The 22,692-nt window shown below is 47.4% G+C and overlaps 1 protein-coding gene and 1 long non-coding RNA gene across 2 annotated transcripts; one reads left to right on the top strand and one right to left on the bottom strand.

The window, feature by feature from the left end:
- Positions 1 to 10,200: 10,200 nt before the first annotated feature.
- On the bottom strand, positions 10,201 to 20,259 carry LOC119806977 (all-trans-retinol 13,14-reductase-like). Its single transcript, XM_038319100.2, has 11 exons — positions 19,844 to 20,259; positions 17,491 to 17,673; positions 16,770 to 17,011; positions 15,616 to 15,817; positions 14,609 to 14,806; positions 13,811 to 13,930; positions 12,706 to 12,847; positions 12,321 to 12,430; positions 12,076 to 12,242; positions 11,755 to 11,914; positions 10,201 to 11,511 (listed from the first exon to the last, which is right to left on the bottom strand). Exons 1-11 carry the CDS (start codon positions 20,094 to 20,096, stop codon positions 11,366 to 11,368), a joined length of 1,923 nt encoding a protein of 640 aa, XP_038175028.1. The 5' UTR covers positions 20,097 to 20,259; the 3' UTR covers positions 10,201 to 11,365.
- On the top strand, positions 19,829 to 22,678 carry LOC119806983. Its single transcript, XR_005284290.1, has 3 exons — positions 19,829 to 20,290; positions 20,970 to 21,096; positions 22,062 to 22,678. It is a non-coding gene; the product is annotated as an uncharacterized LOC119806983 (long non-coding RNA).
- Positions 22,679 to 22,692: the final 14 nt, after the last annotated feature.

Consider the following 22,692-nt stretch of genomic DNA (forward strand, 5'->3'; position numbering starts at 1 on the left):
GTTCAAGCTTTACCCCACTAATGTTTTTGGACCACTCCCTAGAGGGACCTTGGGGCTTATCTTAGGAAGAATCAGTACTATCTTGAGGGGAATTCAAATTCATCCTGGGGTTGTTGATGCAGATTATCAAGGAGAAATAAAAATTATGACATCAGTTTCTCAAGGAGTTACAATAATTCCTCAGGGGGATCGTATTGCCCAATTGGTCTTGGTACCCTTAGTTAACACCTCCAACCCCACGGCCAGGTCCAGTTGGGGTGCTAAGGGTTTTGGGTCTTCTGGCACTGCAGCCTTTTGGGTAGCTCATATGAAAGAAAGGCCACGATTGGAATTGACTATTGATGGGAGTCATTTAATGGGATTTTTAGACTCTGGAGTTGATGTCTTCATCCTGTCCTTAGAATTCTGGCCTAAGAAGTGGCCATTAGAAAGTAGTACTGCCACCCTACAAGGAATAGGTCAAGCAAGTCCCAAGAAGAGTGCAAAAAATATTAAAATGGCAGGATAATGAAAGCCATGAGGGTTACTTTCAGCCATATGTTCTCCTAGAACTACCTGTTAATCTCTGGGGAAGAGATGTCCTGAGTCAGATGGGAGCTGTCTTGACCACTCAGCCCACACCACCACCACCAGCATCCCAAATTATGCAGCAACTGGGATGGAGACTAGGACAAGGGCTGGGAAAAAAATCTGCAGGGCCAGTTGCAGCCAATGACACCAGATAAATAAATTACCAGACTGCTGGGAGACCGAAGTGGTCTAGGCCATTTTTAGTTATGGTCACTGTTCCCATGCCTGCCCCAATTCCTATAACTTGGAAATCTGTGGATCCATTTTGGGTGGAGCAGTGGCCCTTGACTCAAGAGAAATTGCAGGCTGCTCATGCCTTGGTCCAAGATCAGCTGCAGGCTGGGCACATTGTCCCCTCTACTTCCCCTTGGAATACACCCATATTTATCATTAAAAAGAAATCTGGAAAATAGAGACTATTACAGGACCTCAGGGCTGTCAATGAGGTGATGCAGCCTATGGGTCCTCTTCAGCAGGGATTGCCCTGCCCTTCAGCCATACCCCAGGGCTGGCATATAATTATAGTGGATTTAAAGGATTGCTTTTTTTTTTTTTACTATTCCTCTAGCCAAACAGGATTGCCCTCGTTTTGCTTTTAGCCTCCCTTCAGTTAATTTTAAGGAACCAGCTTTGCGATTCCATTGGATTGTACTCCCACAGGGCATAAAAAATAGTCCTACTATGTCAAACTTATGTTGCTGCTGCCTTGGAGCCTGTCGCTGTCAGTTTCCACAGTTATATATTGTTCATTATATGGATGATTTATTGATAACAGGGCCTGATCAAGATCAACTGCTCAGGGCTTATACACTAATACAACAAGATTTAGAGAAGGTGGGGCTGATCATAGCTCCTGAGAAGGTCCAAATGCAAACCCCATATTCCTACCTTGGGTACCAATTGGCCATGGATAAAATTAAACCAAAAAAATTAACTATTGACATCTCTCATCTTAAAACCTTACGTGATTGGCAGCAGTTACTGGGAGATGTACAATGGATATGCCCCTCCCTAGCAATCAAAATAGGTGACTTAAGACCATTGTATGATAAGCTCTTGGGAGATTCTGACCCAACTTCTCCCAAATATTGACGCCTGCGGCCAGGCAGGCCTTAAGGCTTCTTCTGGACAACATTAAAAGGGTCCATCTCCAACAGATTAATTATGATCAATCATTAAATTTTGTAGTTCTTGCTTCCAATTTTGCCCCTACAGGAGTCTTTTGGCAGGATGGACCTATTTTATGGGTACACATGCCTGCCTCTCCAGCGAGGGTAGTCACCCCATACTATAAAGCTATATTATAATTACTTTTAAAAGTTAAAAAGGTTGCTGCCCAGACATTTGGAAAGTATCCTGACAAGATTATAACACTTTATACTAAAGACCAGCTAGTACATTTACAGCAGTACCATGATGAGTGGACCCTTTTTCTCACCTCCTTTTCTGGAAGTTTTGATTCTCATTATCCTCAGCATCCATTAATGGTCCTATTCAAAAATCATCCTGTTATATTTCCCAGAGTGATTAGAGGATCTCCCATACCCTCAGCTCGTGCTGTTTTTACAGATGCTTCCCCTAAAGGTAATGCAGTAGTGGTTTCTGGAGGGAAAGTATGGAAACATTCTGTGGGGGATGATTTAGCCCAAGCTGCAGAGGTAACAGCCTTCCTCATTGCACTCCAGCTCTTCCCTGGGGAACCTGCAAATTTGTATACTGATAGTGTGTATATGGCCCACATCTTTAAGCCATTGGAGACATCTGCCTATATATCACCTACCTCTAACTCCATCATTTGCTCAGTTGTGTTCAGCATTTGATTTGGCAGTGGACTGAGCCTTTGTTTGTCGGACATATCCACAGTCATACCCGGCTGCCTGGGCCATTGTCAACAAGTAATAATTTAGCTGATAAAAATACACGTGTTTGCTTTACTTCTGGCTGCGCCCAAGAAATTCATGATAAATTTCACCTTAATGCGCGCTCCCTTCACCATCATACTCGATGCACGCAAGAAGTAGCCCAAGCCATTACATCGTCTTGTCCTCAGTGTGCTCCTTTCCTAAGCAGCCCCAATTTAGGAGTTAACCCACGAGGATTACGACCAAATCAGTTATGGCAGATGGATGTTACACACCTGCCTGCCGCAGGAAAACTAAGTTTGTCCATGTATCAGTAGACACCTTTTCAGGAGTAATTTTCGCATCCTTGCATTAAAAAAAAAACAAACAAAAGATGCCATTACACACTGCCTTTCTGCTTTTGCCTATATGGACAAACCTGAGGTTATTAAGACAGATAATGGCCCAACATATATCAACAAAAAATTTTCATCCTTTTGTTCATTCTATAAAATTTCCCATAAAAAAGACATCCTATATAACCCAATGGGTCAAGCAATCGTGAAAAGAGCCAATCAGACCCTAAAGCAATATTTTCAAAAAATAAAAAGGGTGAGTTCATATTCTCCCCAGCAACTCAATTATCCACCATTCTCTTTATTTTAAATTTTTTGACTGTGGATGCTGAAGGGCACTCGCCTATGGAGCGCCATACACAAGTTAGGGCTCAGAGCCTAGGATGGGTTCATTGGAAAGATCTGCAAACAGGAAGATGGATGGAACCAACCCCCTTGTTATCAAAGGTGAGGGGGGCTATATGTGTTTTTCCTCCAGGAGTTGATAAACCAATTTGGGTGCCAGAGCGGTGTGTAAGGCCAGTGACCCAGAATGAAGACCGCAATGCTCCTTCTGCTTCAGGTGATGACTCTGGTAACAACAACAGAATTATGAGTGATGGGGAGTCTGGTGTGAAACCCCCCACTTTTAATGCCAGTTAGTATTGCACATAATACCTATGGTCCAAAACTTGCTCTTCAGTGTTGGGATGCTGATAGAGATTTTAATCTCCACCCCACAGTTATGTGGGGAGAATGTATCACTCAAGAGCCTGATTTGTTATACTGCTGGACGCACTGACTATTTGATCCTCTGCTTGTGTTCCTGCCCCATTTTTCTTTGTATTGTGAAATGGCACTTTGGGGGGCGATATTCTTAATTGTTTTTCCAGGATCTACAAGCTGAGTAATTGCTGGGATGGTTCTGATGGAGCTTTGATCGTTCGAGTGCCTGCTGTGATTCCTCTGCCAGTGCTGGTGTCCCAAGAACATCAGGAGATCATCCCTTATCGACAGCGGGTGAACAGCTGCAATTGTTGCTGCTATTGCTGTTGCTGCCACTGAGGCTACGGTTGCTGGAGTTGCCATTTCGAGACAGCTGTGACTACAGAGACTGTGGATCAGCTGTCTGGAAGGGTTAGCAAGTCCCTACAGACACTCATATTGGACTTGGACTTTTAAATTTAAATCAACAAACTATACTTTTGCAAGAACAGGTAGATTTCCTTTGACTCCTGCAACAAGTGTCTTGTACCTTACACCTGCTAATGTTATAAATGCTTCTGATGTAGTTAAACAGTTGAATGCATGTTTGGATGGCCCTTGGAATTCCTCCTTTTTTAATTTCACCCTGCAGACAGCTTATCATATTGTTAGTATCAATAGCACATGGGTCCCTGCTGTGTCTGGATCCAGTCAGTAGAATGCCATGGCCCAGCTTGGGGGCTGGGTCCAGTGATTGTCTAGAATGCTCTCATTTGTACTGATATTGCTATTGGGGTTATCTGTTTTTTGATTCTCTGCCACTCTGTGCAAGCAATCCCACATACAGCACACTGTCACTTGACAAGTGTTGCTTGAGCTGTCTTCCAGTAATAAGGAAGTGCCCCAAGTCTGCCTGCAGATGCTGCAGAAGTCATGAGGGATCCCTACGACAGGCAACTGTCCTGATATAGAGAGCTTGCCTAAGACAGGGATTAAGGCCTCCTGTAGACAGGTAAGAGTCTCTATCTGGGGGAGTCCTAAGATGGGCTCTCATGCTTTTAAAATTAAAAGGGGGGAATTGTTGGATCCCTAGAGGACAGGCCCTCGCACCCCCACTTGATCTGTTTTGCACTCTTGAGGTTGGTTGAAAACAGAAACAAAAGCAGGAACAATCTGTTGTTTTCAGCAATGTTTCTAAGGATGTTTACCCCTAAGCCATTGAGTTATGGTGATGAGCTTCCTGCTATTGCTGGTTTGGCCTCCCCTGCTGAGGGCTATATATACTTGTGAGAATGTGGAATAAACGGCTTGTCTGCAGAACCTGAAGTGTGTTGCGTGTTAATCCCGACGTCCCTCGCTCAGAAGAACGACAGTTGCCGTGCTGGCACGGCATTTAGTGATAAGAGAAAAATGATAAGCCTGACAATGTTTATAATTGACATTAATAAATCCCATCTAAATTAAATATCCTCTCATTTGCTGGATGGTGATGATGCATGCTTTTAATTCCAGCACTCAGGAGGCAGAGGCAAGTAGATCTCTGTGAGTTCGAGGCAGGCATGGTTTTACAAAGAGCTAGTTCCAGGACATGTTCCAAAGCTACAGAGAAATCCTGTCTCAAAAAACCAAAAAAATATTCTCTCATTTAATCATTCCATTTTCAAACTGTCTAGTATATTATCATATAGAGACCCAAATCCCTCCATTATAATGTTTTTTCCCATTTTTTAATGTGGGAAAAAAACTCTCTTTTTTAAAAATATTTTTATTTTATTTATTTATTTATTATCTATACAACATTCTGTCTGTGTGTATGCCTGCAGGCCAGAAGAGGGCACCAGATCCCATTATAGATAGTTGTGAGCCACCATGTGATTGCTGGGAATTGAACTCAGGACCTTTGGAAGAGCAGACAATGCTCTTTACCTCTGAGCCATCTCTCCAGCCCCGAAAAAACTCTCTTTTAACTAATTACTCCCTTTAAGAATTTCCAATTATCTTACCAAATCTACTAACGATGATGGTGAAGATGTGAGGTTAATTGCTGTTGCATAGAACAGTAAAAGCCTGACTGAGTTTTAAGACAGCTACCTATTTTGGAAGAAATCCAAGAAGGGGGTTTACAGAGAGCCTGCAACCCATTGTGGGGAGAGAGAGAGACAGAGACAGACAGACAGAGAGAGAGAGAGAGAGAGAGAGAGACAGAGACAGAGACAGAGAGAGAGAGAGAGACAGAGAGAGAGAGAGAGGGAGAGAGAGAGGGAGAGAGAGGGAGAGAGAGAGAGAGAGAGAGAGAGAGAGAGAGAGAGAAAGAGATGCTCATCAGCTAAGAACATTTGTTGCCCTTGCAGAGGACCAGGATTGAGCTCTCAGCACCTGCATGGCAGCCTAGGAGCATCTGTAGCTCCATCTCCAGCTGATCCAATACCCTATGGATCTGTACATACATGATAGACACACCTGCATGAATAAAAATAGTAACTTCTAAAAATTGAGTGTGGTAGTGTTGTAGCACATACGTGTAATCCCAGCATTAGGACTGTGGAGACAGGCAGATCTCTAAAGTTCACTGGCTGGCGAGCCCAGCCTGCTTGTTGGATTCCAGGCAATTGAGGAGTCCCATCTGAAAACCTAATCTGAGGAGACCCTGAGGTACAAGCGCTGAGTTTGTCCTTTTAATCCTGTCACATGCACGGATGTACACCTGCACACACAGAAACACGCAACCATGTGTGCACACATAAGGTGAGCTGGAGAGGTAGCTCAGTGGGAGAACACTCACTTGGCATGCATGAAGACCTGGATTTGATTCCCAGCACCATAACTACGTGCACACACACACATACACACACACACACACACACACACACACACACAGAGTTGCTCATTTTGGTTTAGCAAGGTTTCGATACCTCTTTGCATTTTGAGTTTTCTGTCCCTCTGGGGAACAGGCCTAGATTGGTAAGCCCCAGAGCTCCTCCTGGGTCTAGCACCTGAACAAAGCCAGAGCTCCTCAGTGAAGTGCAATCTCCAGTCAGCCCCACCCCAGGAGCCAGCTAGGTCTCAGTGACGTCATGGCCAGAAACAGACCCCACTAGTCAGGTTAGTGCCACCACCGTCTAGATAGTCATAGTCCATCCCCAACGCCCTCCAGTCCTGTATGTCCCATGCAGTCCTGCGTTGTGGGCAGTAAGCAGTAGACATCTGGCTAAGCGTCCTGTTTATTTAGAATAGATTCACAGTTGATAGAAGATTTTAAAAGTCTTTTCCTCCTTGAATGGAGGCATAACTGAATGATGGAGCCAGTTTTTTCTTCTTTTCCCTGCCCCACCCCACTGTGTTTTCCAGAGTGAAGCTTCACATCCCCAGGGCTCCGCTCAGGACTCACAGAAACCTTCTGCACCTTGGTGATGGCACAAAGGGACTGTTTGCTTACTTGTAGCCTGCATGGCCGCCCAGAAGGAAGGCCGAGGTAGAGCACGTGGACCTGTGGCTCTCCTGGGAGCCTCAGAGCTCAGACCATCGAGTCAAACCCTTTCCAGAGCCTGAGGACAGGCTCGTCTGAGCCAGTGATCTTGAGGCATGAATGAGAAATCTTGCTCTGTTGGGACCGAGAACAAACTACGCGATGGACAGGTGAGCGCTCCTGCTCTGAGAAGGAGGTGCTGTTTGGGGGCTGTGCTGTTAATGAGACAGACAAGGTGGAGTTTTAAAAATATTTAGGGGAAGTGATCAAATATCTTCATTCTTGGAGATCGTGGGCTGAAGGTGTGGTTCAGCAGTAAAGGAATTGCCTAGTGTGCCTGCAGCAGCAGGCTCTATTTCCAGGATCAGACAGAAAGACAGTCACACAGACAGACAGACAGACACGGGCAATTCTAAGCCACCATGGTGGGACATCTGTGATGCTAACACTTGGGAGGTAGAGACAAAAGGATGAGGAACCCTAGCTCATCCTCAGCCACAGAATGAGTTCAAGGTCAGCCTGGCCTCCTGTGATCCTGTCTCAAAACCACAAGTTTCTGTCCACATGTCTGTGGTTTCTTGTTTACTGGGTTATTTGAAGATTCTTGTTTCCTCTTGCTTGGGTGGGGAATGGGGTTGGTGTCTGAAATTCCCTAAGAAATCAGTATTGCTTGGACTTACATCAATTAATTTAGTGTTCTCTTCCTTGTCATTCACTGGCTTTGGCTGATTGTCTGACTTAGCTTTTTAAATTTTATTTCTTTCTTTATTTAATGTGCATGGGTGTTTTGTGTGCATGTATGTCTTTGTGTGGGTGTCAGATCTTGGAGTTCCAGACAGTTGTGAGCTGCCGTGAGGGTGCTGGAAAAGCTCAGTGCTCTTAATCGCTGAGCCATCTCTTCAGCTCCCTTACTTAGTCTTTTTATTGCTGTGAAAAACACCATGAGCAAAAGGAGAGGAAGGAGTTTAGTTCATCTTAGAGCTCACAACCCATTCCTAAGAAAAGTCAAGGAAGGAACCTGGAGGCAAGAACTGAAACACAGCCATAGAGAACACTAATGCTTACTGACTTGCTCCCCAGGCTCGCATTCAGCCTTCAGCCTGCTTTCTTATACCTCCCAGGAACTCCCTGGACATACTGCCCACAGTGGCTGGGCCCTCCCTCATCAACTGTTAGTCTAGAAGGTATCAGTCAGACTGGCACTCAGGAAGCTTCCCATGGTCCCACTTCTGCCACATGCTAAGTAACTCGGTCACACTGTCTCCTTGTCACCCAGCCAGAATTTCTCCCTTGTACCTGTCAAGCTCCTCTACCTGGTCTTCAGTTTCTTTAATCTTCTGAGAACTCCACGCTGCTAGCTACAACATTTTTCTTGTCACAGATCCTCCCTGCCTCCCTTTAAAAAGTAAGTATACTCTCCATTCATTTTCAGGAACCACCTGAACTGGTTCTCCTGACCTTTTCTATTTCCAGGATTGGGAACATTGATCTTTCCAGAATGTGTGTCCTGGTCTGAAGTTTCTCTCTGGAGTTGTATTTTCGACTAGATTCCTTGGCTCCATCATTCAGGCCACACTCCCTGTCTGCCTCTGCCTTCCTCATGTCCTCTGTATTCCAGCTTCTCCTGGTGCTCTTGGCTAGTTTTCCCCTCCTTTCTGGTTACTCAGGTCCTTGTGTTTGGAAGGACTCAGCTCACACGCTTATATTCCTTCCTAGCTTCCCCAGTGGATCAGCTTTTCCCACTGCACACTGATAGCTCCTTCTGTCTCCCTCATCTTGGATCTCCAGCATAGCTAGTTCTGATGTCGCTGTGATCTCCCCAAGAAAACTAAGCCCTGAGAGACAGCCATTGGGATTGTATCTGCCTAGTGTGGTGAACAACCCCCCTAGCCCAACACCCCACCAGGGATTCGGGGGTCAAATTTCCTGTTGGAGATGTATCTGAACCTGGGGCTCATACAGCTCTTCCCGGTCACAGGCTGCTGTGACCTTACACTTGTCAACTCCTGCTCTGGAAGGGCAGGAGTTTAGATAGACTTTCAGGAACAAGATGGACAGCGAGAGGACAGACACACGACATATTCCCAGTGTCTGCAGAGCCTCTCCCTTTGGACTGCTGACAATGTTTCCTGTGCTGGCAGACACAGTGGGATTTCTCTCACTTGAAAGCCTGCACTGGAAGGAGATGGCTCCCACCAAAGAGAGTCATTTAAAGTTGTTTTCTGAAGGTAGACCACTTGAAGCGTGTTTTTCTAGACTGTGTGGATGGTGCTGGCCCAGCTGAGGCATCCACACCAGGGCTGGGCTCGCCTATAGGAAGCACATGGAGTTTCAAGCAGCGCTCCCGTAGACTATTCTGAGCTTGCTTTCCTGCTCAATTGCTGAAGGGCAGTTTTGTAATGGGAACCTGCTTGTCATAGATGCTAATAGTTTGTTTTCTGCTATGGATTATAGAAGTCGCTTCTGGACCAAACAGCTAACTAAACGTGCTAAGGTGTTTTCCCTGGAGACGGAGCTCTGTGCTCTGGAGAACTCCTGGTAGTGACGCTGGCTCTTCTTTCTTTTCCAGGGCCTGGAGTGCTTTGCACATGTTCTGAGCCACTCGAATGAGGAAGGGTTTTACTGGAAACCCCGCGCTGATTCAGTTTTTCTTAAAGTCTTGCTAGGAAGGTTCAGTTTGGCATTTCCTCAAGAAAGCTGTAGAGTCAGGCATGGTGAAGAAGCCTTTAAACCCAGCACTCAGGAGGCAGAGGCAGGAGGATCTCTGAGTTTGAGGCCAGCCTGGTGTGGAATAGCAAGTCCCAGGGAGCCAGCATTACACGGTGAAAGCCTTTCTCGAAAAACAAGGGAAAGCGGCAGAGATGTTGAGGTTTAATCTAACTCCATCATGATGACTCTCAGTTCATTTAGTTCCTGCTCAGCAGTGACTCTAAGGATTTTAGCTGAGAAACTCAGGTTTGAGAAACTCCTCAGCTTGCAGAGCACAGCAAACGCCCATGAAGGGGGCCTCCTCACAGTGTGATAGGAATTTAATTTGACCACCATATTAAGTAAATGACTGAATATTGTATTTATTTTCCTGGTTTTCTTTACACAATGAGTAGATTGCCACTATTTGTCAAGTTTTGTATTTCACCTTTTTGTAATTAACTGTAATGGCTTAATTTTATTCTTTAAAGCTTATTGTGGTATGATAAGTATTTTCCTGTATATTTTACTGAGCTGCAAGTGCATCTCAGTGTAGTTTCATGTCGTTATTGAACAGTACAAAATAAAAGTCAGATTTCAATGCACACAAACACTGCATGTATTTTTTTTTGGTTTTTTTTCGAGACAGGGTTTTCTCTGCAGCTTTAGAGCCTGTCCTGGAACTAGCTCTTGTAGACCAGGCTGGTCTCGAACTCACAGAGATCCGCCTGCCTCTGCCTCCCAAGTGCTGGGATTAAAGGCGTGTGCCACCACCGCCCGGCCACACTGCATGTATTAATACCATACTTAAATGAACTAAATTGGTGCCTGTTTAGCCTGAGTGAAAGGTTTTAAACTTTCACCATCTTCCCCACGGATTCATATAGATGGAGAATCCCTACTCTAGAGCCCAAAGCAGCTTTGTAATAGCAGGAAGTCTTCGTGACAGATCATCCAATGCTCACAAGTTTAAAAATATTACATAAGTTGTTGTGCCTCATCCATGTATATGACACAAATGAATTTGACAGTTAGTCTGGGACCCCATTCCCCAAGTTATCTCATATGTATTCAAATATTACAGAATCTGAAGGAATTCTGATTCCAAGCATTTTGGAAAACAATACACACCTTTTAATATGTGCCAGAAACTACAAAGGTCATTGGGCTTCCTGTATTCAAGCCCAAGATCTCCACTCTCGTCTCCTCCCTGCCAGGCTGGCCATTCTGTAGTCAGGATCTCAGTGGGCTGATGTATGGAACATTTTGCTGGTGCAGTGGTATCTCTTGGTCTGTCTCAGATTGGAATGCTCCTTTAGGCTACTTCTATCATAGGACAAAGCTTAAGGCCGAGAGCCCCTTGGCTTTCACCTTGAGAGTTGTCACCCCAAACCCATGCTGGTCATACTTCTCTTTGACAGAGGGGAGCAGCACAATACTAGAGTGGGTAGAACAAAAAGCTTCAGGGCAGAACTGGAACAACCTACCCCAATAGCCAACACTTTCAGGGGTTCTGAGTGTTTGACCCTTGCTCAGTGCTGGGTGTAGGGTAGGCATGGGAGCATTCTTCATCTTGAGACAGCAAGGCTGTGCAGCCCACTCTAGGCCTTAGGTAGAAATGCAGGGTACAGAGGAGAACTCGATTTGCAGCAGGTGTCAGAAACAAAGTGGTTTTGGATATATGCACAAGGAAGTACTGCAGAAGACGCCATGAGAAAGAAGTTGGGGAGGTGCCGTTCTCTGGTTTAGCTCTGAATGGGCTACTTTATCTTCTTCTTCTGTTGTGCCTGGACCTTTGAGCCAAGAGCCTGCAGATCTGAGTACAAGTTCCTCTTCAGGATGGCACTGCTGCACAGCAAGGCCCCTTGTAAGGCCCCTATGAGCCCACACAGGAAGATATCTTGGCCTAGAAATCAAAAGCAGTGGCCCATGAATGTCTACCCACATGAGGATGGCAAGCAACAGTTCTTGTGTTCATCCCTCCATTTCAGGGCCACCTAAAGAGAGACAATGTCACACAAACCCCAGGACTGTAGTCAGCCAGGGTACCCAGCTCCCAGTATGGGAGCCGAAGGGGACAGCGAGATCTGAGGATGGGAAGGAAGATGGTGCCAGGGAAGTCCAGATTCTGGAAAGTGAAGGAATGTACCTGTCAGGTAGAGGTTGGGGATGGGGGTTTGGGCTCTTAGGGAAGCCATCGTATAAGGATGCAGACGAGCCAGGTCATGGTCAGCCCCATAGGGAGCACCTCGGGGAGCAGCCAGATAGTACTGGTTGGTCAGTGGGGATCCTCCAATCACACTGTCCACCTGAGGAGGCAAAAGGGCAGGGCAAAGGTGAACAAGGGAATATGAGAGGGCCTGACCCTTCCTCGGGACTCTGTTACCTCAGGCTTTAGCCCTGGACCCCGGAAAAGACAAACAGCCAAGCCTGTGTCTTCATCTTCACCAGTGTGAACGTCAGCCCCTACCTTGCCCTCCAGATGTGGGAACAGTTTCATGACCACAGACATAGAGGCTTCCACAAAGGCGTTTTTGAGGGTCTCATAGCCAGCACCCCGCTTGCCCTGTGGCTCCTCCTGCCACTCCTCAAACCACTCGAAGGCCGTGGGTATCAGCACAGTCATGGTGGATCGATCTGCAGGTATAAGGCCATGTTCCTGTTGCCTGGCCCTGCCTTGACCCACACCCAGCTCCCCTCGATCTAGATCCCTACCTGGAAATCGGTCCTCCCAGGTTGGGTCCTTGGTTGATGGGAAGGCAACGAAAAGAAGGGGAATGTGTTCTGGAGCCTTTTCCTTGGGCATAGAGATGTAGCGTTCCATCCTGTAAATGAGGTGGGTGTGACTGTCAATCTCCAGGCCATTTTCCTCTGATGCCACCAGCAGCACCCAGAAGATGGTTCAGTTCCAGAAACTCCCCACAGGGTGAAACAGACACAGCTTTGGTATAAAAAGCCTTTCTGGTTGCACAGTGGGGACGGTGCACCTGCTCCCTCAACACACATCCTCCCGTGACTCTTACAACCATGTCAAGGGTGGACGCGTGGTGCTCAGGGTTGAGGCCCAGAGCCATCAGTCTTCCCAGCCCTCCCATCTTACGCTTTGTCCATGTCCGTGTCAAAATACACATAGTAGTTGGTGGACTGAAGCTTCAGGTCCTTCTTGGTTCCTCTCAGGCAGATGAAAAGTGATATTGTGCTCAGGATGCCAGGCCTTATCATTGCCAGCTGCTTCTTCACATCTGTAGAGGGAGCCAGTGAGGATTGCATTGCAGGAGCTGTGGCCAGACAGCTCCTCCTGCCAGGATAGCCTCAGGATACTCCCTTTCTGACCTGCAGCTTGCTGCTCAGCTGCCAGCATCCACAGAGACATAGCCACTTTTACAGCTCTTCCTACAGGATCCTGGCAGGGACCTGCTCTTCCTGGCTGTGTCAATCAGCCTAAGATTCTTTCCTCTTCTACCACCTCTGCTCCATGCACCATTGGCCATAGGTGCTGGCTCCCATAGAGCTAATTCACAGCACCTCTGGACGATCAGACTGTGTCAGTCCTCCCCTTTAGAAACTGTAGGTGCACACGGACAAGTGTGTGTCCGGATGTGCGGGGAGTAGTTGGCAGACAAATTGGATGTCTTCTTTTACTCGAGGATCTAACTCAGACCACCAGACTAAGCAGTACTTACTTTTTTCCTTTTACCCATCTCTATGGCCCTTGAAGTTTCTAGAGGCAGGGTCTCACATTGCCAAGGAGACCTCCATGGTAAAGGGTTACTGCCAAATCCCCCACAGCTATCTTGCCTGTTTGTGAGGATCAAACCCAGGGCTTGATGCATGCTATGCAAGCTCACTAATCAGCTGAGTTTCATCCCCAGCCCTGTTCTGCCCTTCGAGAGTCCTTTTCTATTAGAGGCCCAGTTTCTCAGGCAGGGGAAGGCAAATATACAGGCTTTGGATTCTCAGCCTGAAGTCCACAGCCTACACATTGGCAACAGACATAACAACAGGGTCCTCAGAGCTCTGCCATTGCCTCTGTGACGTTCCCTTCACCTGTGCGGTTCAGGGTTCCCCAAATGTAAATGTGATGGTTCTGGTAACAGAGGGCAGAGATAGACAGCCAGAGGGGTGCCCAAGAAGAGGACGAGCGTCACCCAGGCTGGGTTATAAGCTCCACAGAGGAATGCCAGTTCAGAGGACCAGCCTTTTACCTGGCAGACAGCGGACACTCTCTGGCACTAAGTGCTGGTAGGTATTGAACACTCCTGCATTGGAGATGACGACGGGGCAATAGATGTTCACCAGCTCGTGTTCCTTCTTGACACTGACACCTGTAGACACAGGAACATGGCTGAGCTCTGTGAGCTTTTGGAATAAGAGAAGGCCTATACCGTTTTCCATATCTCTCTTGAGATAATATTAGTTATGTCTATAACCACTCTATAGACAGATGTCACTAGGCTTTCCTTTCTCAAGCCTAGAATTTCCTCTGAGGAAAGGAGGCCCCAGGCATCCACACTCAGCCCATACCTCAAATGCTTCTGTGTTGGCCGTCTCTAGCTCTTCTCACCCAACCAGACCAACTTCCTTATCTTTAGCCAAATGCTCCCATCACTCAGCTTCATGAATCGCAAGAGTTTCTGTTTCCGCTGTAGCCTCTGTGTCCAACCTCATCTCTGGCCATCCTCACAAAACCCCTAAGTCAATCCTGACCTGTTTAACAACTGCACTTTCTTCCTTTGTTCTGTGTGGTGGTCAGGGTGCTGCAGCCCACACGTGGAGCTCAGAGGACAACTTACAGGGTCAATTCTCTCCTTCCAACATGTAGACAGTGGGAATCAAACTGCGGTCATCAGGCGTAGTGGCTGGAATATTTATCCACCGAGCTGTCTCACCAGCCTAGACCCCAGGATCTTACCCTGAATGCACAGGCTGGTTCACCTATAGAGAGTCGTCAGGTCCCTTTCACCCCAGCCCAGTGACCCCACAGCTCAGTGCAGGTGTCTTACCACAGGCTCTCCCAGCAGAGTCCAGCAGCACACCTTTCACGGTGGCCCTGGTGAGGACAGTGCCCCCGGCACGCTGAATCAGTGGGATGGTATGGAAGGCAATCTCACTGGAACCTCCTCGGGGGTAATATGCCCCTTGTATGTAGTGGTCAATTGTCAGAGCATGCATTGAAAAGGTGGTGTGACTACGGGTTACTCCTAAAGCATAAAGAGAGAAAAGATGAGCAGGCAAGAGTGGTCACTTGGCACCATTCTGGAAGAAACAGGGCTTTCTGTGAAGGGTCATGTGAGTCCATCCCAGGACCCCATGCTCCTGACGCAGGGCAGATTTTGAGCTTAGTGGGAATATAAATACACTCCCTGAAAACACTTTCCTGCAGACACCAAGGAAGTCACTGACACCGATGGCTAAAGAGAAAACTCGCCCTTGAGCAGTGTGACAGTTGCAACCTCAAAGCTGAAATGGAAGGATCACTGAATCAAAGCCAGACTAGCCTACAGAGAGGTCCAGACCAGCCTGAACAAAGTCAGAACCTGTCTCAGGGGGTGAGCGATGTGAAGAAGAAAATGCACTGGGGATGTAGCTCAATTAGCAGGGTGCTTTCCTAGCATGCAGGAAGGCCTGGGTGTGCTCTCCAGCACCACAAAACCAGGCTTAGCGGCACAGAGCTCTAATCCTAGCACTGGGAGGTGGAGGCAGAAGGATCAGGATTTAAGGGCACTTTCACTAAAAGAATTTAAAGATTGCCTGGAAGACCCTTCCTCCCAAAAGGAGAGAAAAGAAGAAGGAGAGAAGAAGAAAAGATAAAGAAACGGAGAAGAAAAAGAAATCTCGAGTTTATAAAAATAAATTTCTACCAGTGTCCAGCAGGGGGCAGACTTCTCAACCCTTATCTATAAACTCCAACAGGCCTGGGTCTATTCTGGCTAGTCAGCCAGGCAGATCAGGGAAGAAAGAGCAAAAGTTGAGAGAGCAGCTTAGAAGAGCCTGGTTGAGGAACACCCACCGTAAGTGGGGAAGATGTAGCTGAGAACAGCCTGGAGCTCAGGGGAAGCCCCGAGCTGCTGCAGGACCTCGGCCAGGCTCTGGGTAGATGCTCGGCAGAAGGGAGAGAAACGAGTCAGCAGCCCAAACTTGTTGAGGAGCTGAATCAAGGGCAACGGGAGGAACTTCAGTAGCATGGCATGAGAGGCTCCACGGGCTACTACCTGGGGAAGAAAGGTAGGGTGAGTCTCTGGAGCCCCTGTAGGCTGACACCTCTTTTATAGCTGGCACTGACTTCAGGCCCGGCAATGCTTACTCCTGTCCAAATTTTTGGACTTAAAAAAATGTAAGCTAAGCGGGCATGGTGGCTCATACTTGTGATCCCAATAGCTGAGATGCTAAGGCAGGAGAACTGCTATGAGTTCAAAAGTAATCAGAGTCATACACTAACACCCAAGCCAGGATTGAATGGCAAGACTGTCTTCCTCATCACAAAACAACAACAACAACAAAAACAACAAAGATAACAACAACAATATGGCCCCGGATTTTTCTCCTTCTTCCCACTATTAGTCGTTGCTTACCCTTCCTTCTCCAGCTCAAAAAACCTGTAGTTTTTTTATAATATATAGAGAGTCCCGTATATCCCTGTGACCTTGAACTACTAATCCCCCTGCTTGTACCTCCTGAGTGCCAGGATTAACCATCTTGCTCAGTTTATGCAGTGTACAGGAACTTATTTAAGTTTTTTACATGAGACGCATGAGCCATATCTCCTACCCACAAATTTCTTCCAAATATCCCAGTCCAGAAGCCAAGTGTAATAACAAACACCCTCAGAGGCAGGTGGATCTCTGTGAGTTTCAGTCAAGCCAGTGCTACACTGTGGGACTCTATATCAAAAATCACAAAACAAAAGTCTGGCTCCTCTCAGAGGACATCCAACTTCCTCAAAGCCTGACTTCCCAGGGGTGCCATCTAGAGACCTGAGTGAGGGTGGCGTTTGAAGAGCCAAGCAGGGCACAGGCAAATACAAGTATACACTGCATTCAGGGCAGACATGACCAGTCCTTCCTGCCTGCCTCCCACCTCAGTCCTCACAACCAGGTCCTTCACCAATGAAACAGCCAGTCTTGTTGGGAATAAACTGTGGATGCTGATTGTGGTTCATGCTACCTTAACTAGCTCCATGTACTTGTCAATGACAGCTTCTTCCTTGGGGAACTTCTCCTTAAGGCCCTGGATGTACTGTTTCCTCCCACTGTACATGGGGAACTCCTTTCGGCCACCGGGCCCTTCTAGTATCATCAGGTCATGAGGAGAGGTCATGGGGGCCCAGTCCAGCTGCCCTTCAGTGATCTGGTCCAAGATAAAACGGCCAATGTTGCCCTCCCGCATACGTCCAACATAATGGATTCCTGTTGGGAAACAAAAGGAGGTAACGAGAGAAGGAAATTGGTCCCTGGAAATGTGCCAAGTAAGGAAGAGGTTGCCCTGGCTGGCCAATTTCATTACCAGAGACGGCTGCCCACCCGTTCTACAGGAATCTACCATGCAATTCTTGCCAGGGAGACAAAAATGGAGATGCCCAGAAAGAATCTGGGACCTCCAAAACATACAGGTGACTCCTAATTATACCATTGTACATACCCAATATCACCCCATAGGACCCGTTCCTAGGCTCACAAAGACAGAGCCAAGCTCCCAACCCCCCCCCCCCTTTTTTTTTCAAGACAGGGTTTCTCTGTGGCTTTGGAGCCTGTCCTGGAACTAGCTCTTGTAGATCAGGCTGGTCTCGAACTCGCAGAGATCCGCCTGCCTCTGCCTCCCGAGTGCTGGGATTAAAGGCGTGCGCCACCACCGCCCGGCTCCCAACCCTTTTATGCAAAAACCTTACCAGTGTCAAATTCAAGGCCATTTTCCCTGAAGGTATGACAGCAGCCCCCTGCCTTGGTATGTTGTTCCAGGACGAGGACTCTTTTGCCAGCTTTAGCCAGAATCGCAGCTGAGGCCAGTCCCCCAATGCCACTGCCAATCACCACGGCATCTAACTTCTCTGGTACTCTGCTGGCTGAGAATGCTGGAGAAGGGAGGAGACAGAGGATGGGCTTCTCAGACAAGAGCAGGGAGGCAGAGAAGCCAGAGAAGCCAGAGGGGACCTCTCTAGCTTATACTATGTGAGAACCCTCTAAGGCAAACTGGGCATGCTGGTGCACTGCTGGGATTCCAGCACTTGGAAGGTGTGTTAGGAGTTCAAGGTCATCCTCAGTTATACAAGGGAGCTGCAGGACAGCCTGGGCTCATTAGACCCAGTGTCAAAACAGGACAGAAAGAGAGACAGACCCTTGTCTAGGGCACTTTAGCACAGAACTCTTGATTAATATGGCTTAAAACATTTTTCCAGGGAATACTCAGGACCAGGCAGGAAGTGATTAGAATGGTCTTAATCTCTACATACCTGGGGAGTTTCATACCTTCCAAAGAAAGTAGGAAGCAGCTGACTACTGTAGAAAAAAACCAGAAAGAGGGCAAGGGCACAGGCATTGTAATCTAAGTGCAGACGTTTCTGTGAATGCGAACATGGAAAGAAAAGAACACAGGGAGGAGGAGCCTGTGCTGGGGGCTCTGGGAACTGGGCTTCTTTGGAAGAGGCAAGGTCTATGAATACCAATGGAGCTGGGGCAGGCAGGGCTGCTCAGAGCTGCTACTCTGAGAGTCACAGCACCAACCTCACAAAGACCACTGCTGTGGCAGTCACCTGACAGGACCAAGCTAGAGAGCTCGTCCAACACAAGACCTGAGTTAGTTGTTTTCTCCTGCTCTCTTCCTTCATTTCCCCTTTCGTTCTTTCTTTCCTTTCCGTGATTTGTTGATGTGGGTTTTCTGGGGACAGGGTTTCACTGTGTAGCCCTAAAGGGCCTGAACTCCCTGTGTAGAGATCCACCTGCCTTTCCTCCCCAGCATGGGGTTACAGGAATGTGCCACTAGGTCCAGAAAACTGTTCATTAGAAATCACTGCCCAGGGCAGATGCAGGGGCGCACAGCTTTACTTGTGGCATTCAGAGGTAGAGGAAGAAGACTCTCAGTGAGTTCAAGGCCAGCCTGGTCTATATAGAAAGTTGCAGTACAGCCTGGACAACATAGAGAGACAGCCCCCCCCCCCAGAAATTCATTGCTCAGGCCCTGTTGGCTCACTTCTCTAATCCCACCATCTGTAATCTCTTTCTTATGGCAGGAGAATCATTGTGAATTTGAAGCACAGTTGGCCTACATAGCAAGTTCTAAGTTGGCCTGGGCTACAAGTATGAGATCTAAGCCCCTTCCCAAATCCACAAAAAAATAACAATAATGAAATACCTAAATTAGTAGACTTTAGGAAGTAGACACACAAGGATTAGGAATAAAGGGTCAGTCCCCAGTCATTAGTGAATTGAGGTAGCCTAGGCTACAGTTTACAAGCAAGAGTCCCCTGGAGGTCAAACAAGAGATCCTTGTTTGTTTTTTGAAGGTTTTACATGTGAGGGTTTTGGTTATTTGGTGTTTGTTTAGACAGGGTCTCTCTGTGTAGTCCAGGCTGGAATTGCGATTTTGCACCACTATGCCCAGCTCCAACACTTCTTTAGGATCTCGAAGGCCGGGCATGTTGGTACCTGCTTGAAATCCCATCATCCTGTAGGCAAAAGGAGAAGGGCTCCTCCGAGTTTGAGTTTGGGCTTCATAGTGAGTTTGAAGCCCATTCCAATCCAAAAGTGAGACCTTCAACAAAAACCTAAAACCTTGGGAGCAACTCTACTCATCTACATCAGATGTCGTAATGACTGGAGATTAGTGTTCTTATCCCTAAGCAGTAGTGAAACTGCAAAAGTTTATAAAGTTTCAGTCATACGAACTGGGACACACTTTGCCTGTCAAACCACTTGTTGGGAAAATTTTCTGTGCTGCTTCCCATAACCCGAGTTTGCACAGAGAATAAAGTTGGTTCTAGAACCAAGTAGGTGAAAGGTCTCTTACTCTGTGTCAGCTGTTATCTGAAGAGACTCCAAATGGAAAGGCTCTGACAAGGTTATTCCAACATCTTGGCGTGCCAAGGGTAGTGCCCACACCCAAACCTTCAGGAGCAAGGAATACTAAGATGTGGAGGTTCGTGTGCAAGTGAGTTTTTCCAGCACTTTTCTAATGTGCAGATAGGCCCGTGCCCTGCATGAGAAGACCTGAGAGCAGTCCTGGAACCCACAGTCCCTCCAGCTGACCTTGTTTGAGAACCTTCTTCCTAGCCTCCTTGTCTGTCACCAGGGGTTTAGGTGGCCGCTTTACGTCCTCGGCGAAGGGGTTCGGGGAGTTTGCGCCAAAGAGACCCACGTAAACCCTGCGGAGACCCGCCAGCAGCAGCGCGGCCAGCAGCAGTAAGGTGTGCCACATCTTGCAGCCTGAGCTTGGAATAAGGCGACTTCTCTGTCTGAGGTCGGCTTTTATGTCCGAAGCTTTGCTCCAGTAGTTTGTCATTAGAGAAACATCAAGCAAACCGTGTCCAACGAACTTTGACCAATGCCAGCGCAAAGTTGATCAAGAAGGTCCGTCCTCGCCCTTTGTCTGACGCAGTTTCAATTGCCTGCAGGGAAACTTAGTTCCTGCTCAGGCCAGGAGACACTTAGCACCTGCGCAATGAGGCTCCATAGGCTATGCGGTGACCCTTACTGGTAGGTTGGCAATGTGTCTGGTTAGCCAGGTGGGTGTGGTGAGGGAGATGTGGGTAAGGGAAAAAATGTGGGATGGAAATGGTCACCACTGAGCCGCATAAGGCTGAAAGTTGCAGGTCTGAGGGCGATCCCGCTGGGGGTCAGAGAAGACCTGGGTTCTGCTGCCAGTTCTCTGATGGATTCGCTGAAACCTCAGAGGCAACTCATTGCTTTCCCCGACTTTCCCTTACAGGCAGTGAGAAAGTTTCTGTCCCTTTGTCCCCACACAGCCTCTGCCTGTATGGATTTCCCTGTGGAGAGTGGCGAAAGTGCTCTCCTGAATCTGTCGCTCACTGCAGAATTCTGGTCCCTGAAGTTGCCCCTAATCGCAATTACTTGGAGGGGGCCGGAGGGGGCCTATAAATTCAGAGCTACCTAGGAACAAGACTCAAGAAAGACCTTCGGGGATCATCATGCCCATGTGTGCATTTGCATTTAAGATAAACCAGCTTCTAAATGACCTCTTACATTAGCTGCAGAGGACAGTGTAGCTATTCTACCCTCTTATCGTTGCCCTTTGAGAAAAGTAGGTCCAAGATAAGTACTTGATTTGAGACTGTTTTTATAGGAAGCCCATTTCCTCAAACACCAACCATCAGGAGGAGGGACTTCATAACTGAGGATTTTGTCCCTTTCACAGGCCCCAGCAGTGCTCCAGTCGACCATGTAAAGCAGGGCATGCCTCTGTGATGCTTGGTTTGTTTCCCACACAGTGAGAGGAAAGCCTTCCTGAGCCTGCCCAGCAAACCTACCTGTGCCCCTACCAGGTTAGCTGGTGTGTGTGTGTGTGTGTGTGTGTGTGTGTGTGTGTGTGTGTGTGTGATATCCTGTGCTGTCATCCAGGCCAAGATGGGAGGAAAGGAAAAGAGGGGTGGATGCTGAGGTTCCAGGGAGAGAAAGCTGGTTCCGGGGGATGCTGCAGGTCAGGGACTACCACGTCCTTCCTAGATCACAGCCCAAAAGCTGTCAGTGATCCCAGTTTGTTACTGGCAGCCAGACTTTGAGGAAGTTAGATCAGATTCCTCCAGTCGAGAGCCGACTCTGTGGAGATGCCTGTCTCCTGCCTTAGTCCTCCGAGCCTGTGAAGTACGACAGTTTCTCTCCTTCTACCATGTGGGTCCCTCCAGGGATTGAACTTAGGTCATCAGACTTTCTGGCAAGCACCACTTCAACTGATCCATTTCACCTGCCCTTATTTTGTTTTTTACCGAGACAAAGTCTTGCTATATAGCTCAGCTGTCCTGGAACTCCATGTAGATGAGGTGGCCCTCAGACTTAGAGTGGTTTTCCTAACCTGCACATGCATACATCAATAGATTTCTTAAGTAACATTAAGTAATCCTTCTATAGTTTTGTCCTCCCCTCTTCTACCCTTTATCCTCCCTTCCTTTCTCTTATGGTGGGTACCCTAGCCATATTCATGCTACACAGTGTTAGACCTACCGTACTACATGTACAATGCTACATGCTTCTCTTCAGATCCTGTGAACCCAGTGTCTCAAGCCAAAGCCTGCAGCACCACCCCATCTGTGGGAGGTGAGGGTAGAGGTAGGCCTCCTGTTCTCCCGCCTCGACCTCCCAAGTGCACCACCACGTCTAAATGGTTTTTCTTTAGATTTCTCCAAAGTTCGTTTCTTTCTTATTTTACGAAAAGATGAGGAATTTAAACCATGGTCTGTGGGAGATTGCTGCAGGAAGTTGATCCTGGTCTGTCTGTCTGTCTGTCTTGCAGGTGGAATGTGTCTCCACTGGGCACTCCTCATTGTACAAGGTCAGTGGCGCACTCATGTAAACACCTCTCATCCTCAAGAACAGTCTGAAAATGAGACAGTACATAGCCAGGCATGGTGGTGCTCACCTTTAATGCGAGCATTCAGGAGGTAGAGGCAGGCTGATCTCTGTGAGTTCAAGGCCAGCCTGGTCTACAAAGTGAGTTCCAGGACAGATAGGACTGTTCAACAGAGAAACCCTTCCCCCCACCACCAAAAAAATAGTGCTCTTGGCTAATTTCCATTTACAGGATGACTAAATCAATGCTGTTTAGCTGATGGATAAATGGGAGGCAAAATAAAGGAGTCAATTAAATAGTAAAATAAAGGAAAAGAAAAAATGTGAACTGCATGAGTTATCCTAGAGATATTTGCTTCACACACACACACACCTTCACATTCACACAAATGCACACTCACTCCTGTGGGTTCCTATGTCGTGTCAGGATCATCTACTGGCTCCAAGAGGACAACGACAGTGCATACATGGCTTGTCCATCTCTCTCCAGATTTCGGGCACCAACTAGATAAAGCTGGCTGAGACCTTGAACTTTGTGTTGCATAACTGTTGCAACGGCTTTACTTCTCAGCCTT

This window comes from Arvicola amphibius, chromosome 2 (assembly GCF_903992535.2).
Source record: "Arvicola amphibius chromosome 2, mArvAmp1.2, whole genome shotgun sequence".
Lineage (NCBI taxonomy): Eukaryota > Metazoa > Chordata > Mammalia > Rodentia > Cricetidae > Arvicola > Arvicola amphibius.

Coding starts and splice junctions, on each gene's coding strand:
- LOC119806977 (XM_038319100.2), bottom strand. CDS start 20,096: ATGACAAACTACTGGAGCAAAGCTTCGGACATAAAAGCCGACCTCAGA. Junction 15,818..16,769: donor AGTACATGGAGCTAGTTAAG/GTAGCATGAACC, acceptor TTTCTTCCCCAG/GTAGTAGCCCGTGGAGCCTC. Junction 12,848..13,810: donor GAGTGTCCGCTGTCTGCCAG/GTAAAAGGCTGG, acceptor CTCCCTCTACAG/ATGTGAAGAAGCAGCTGGCA.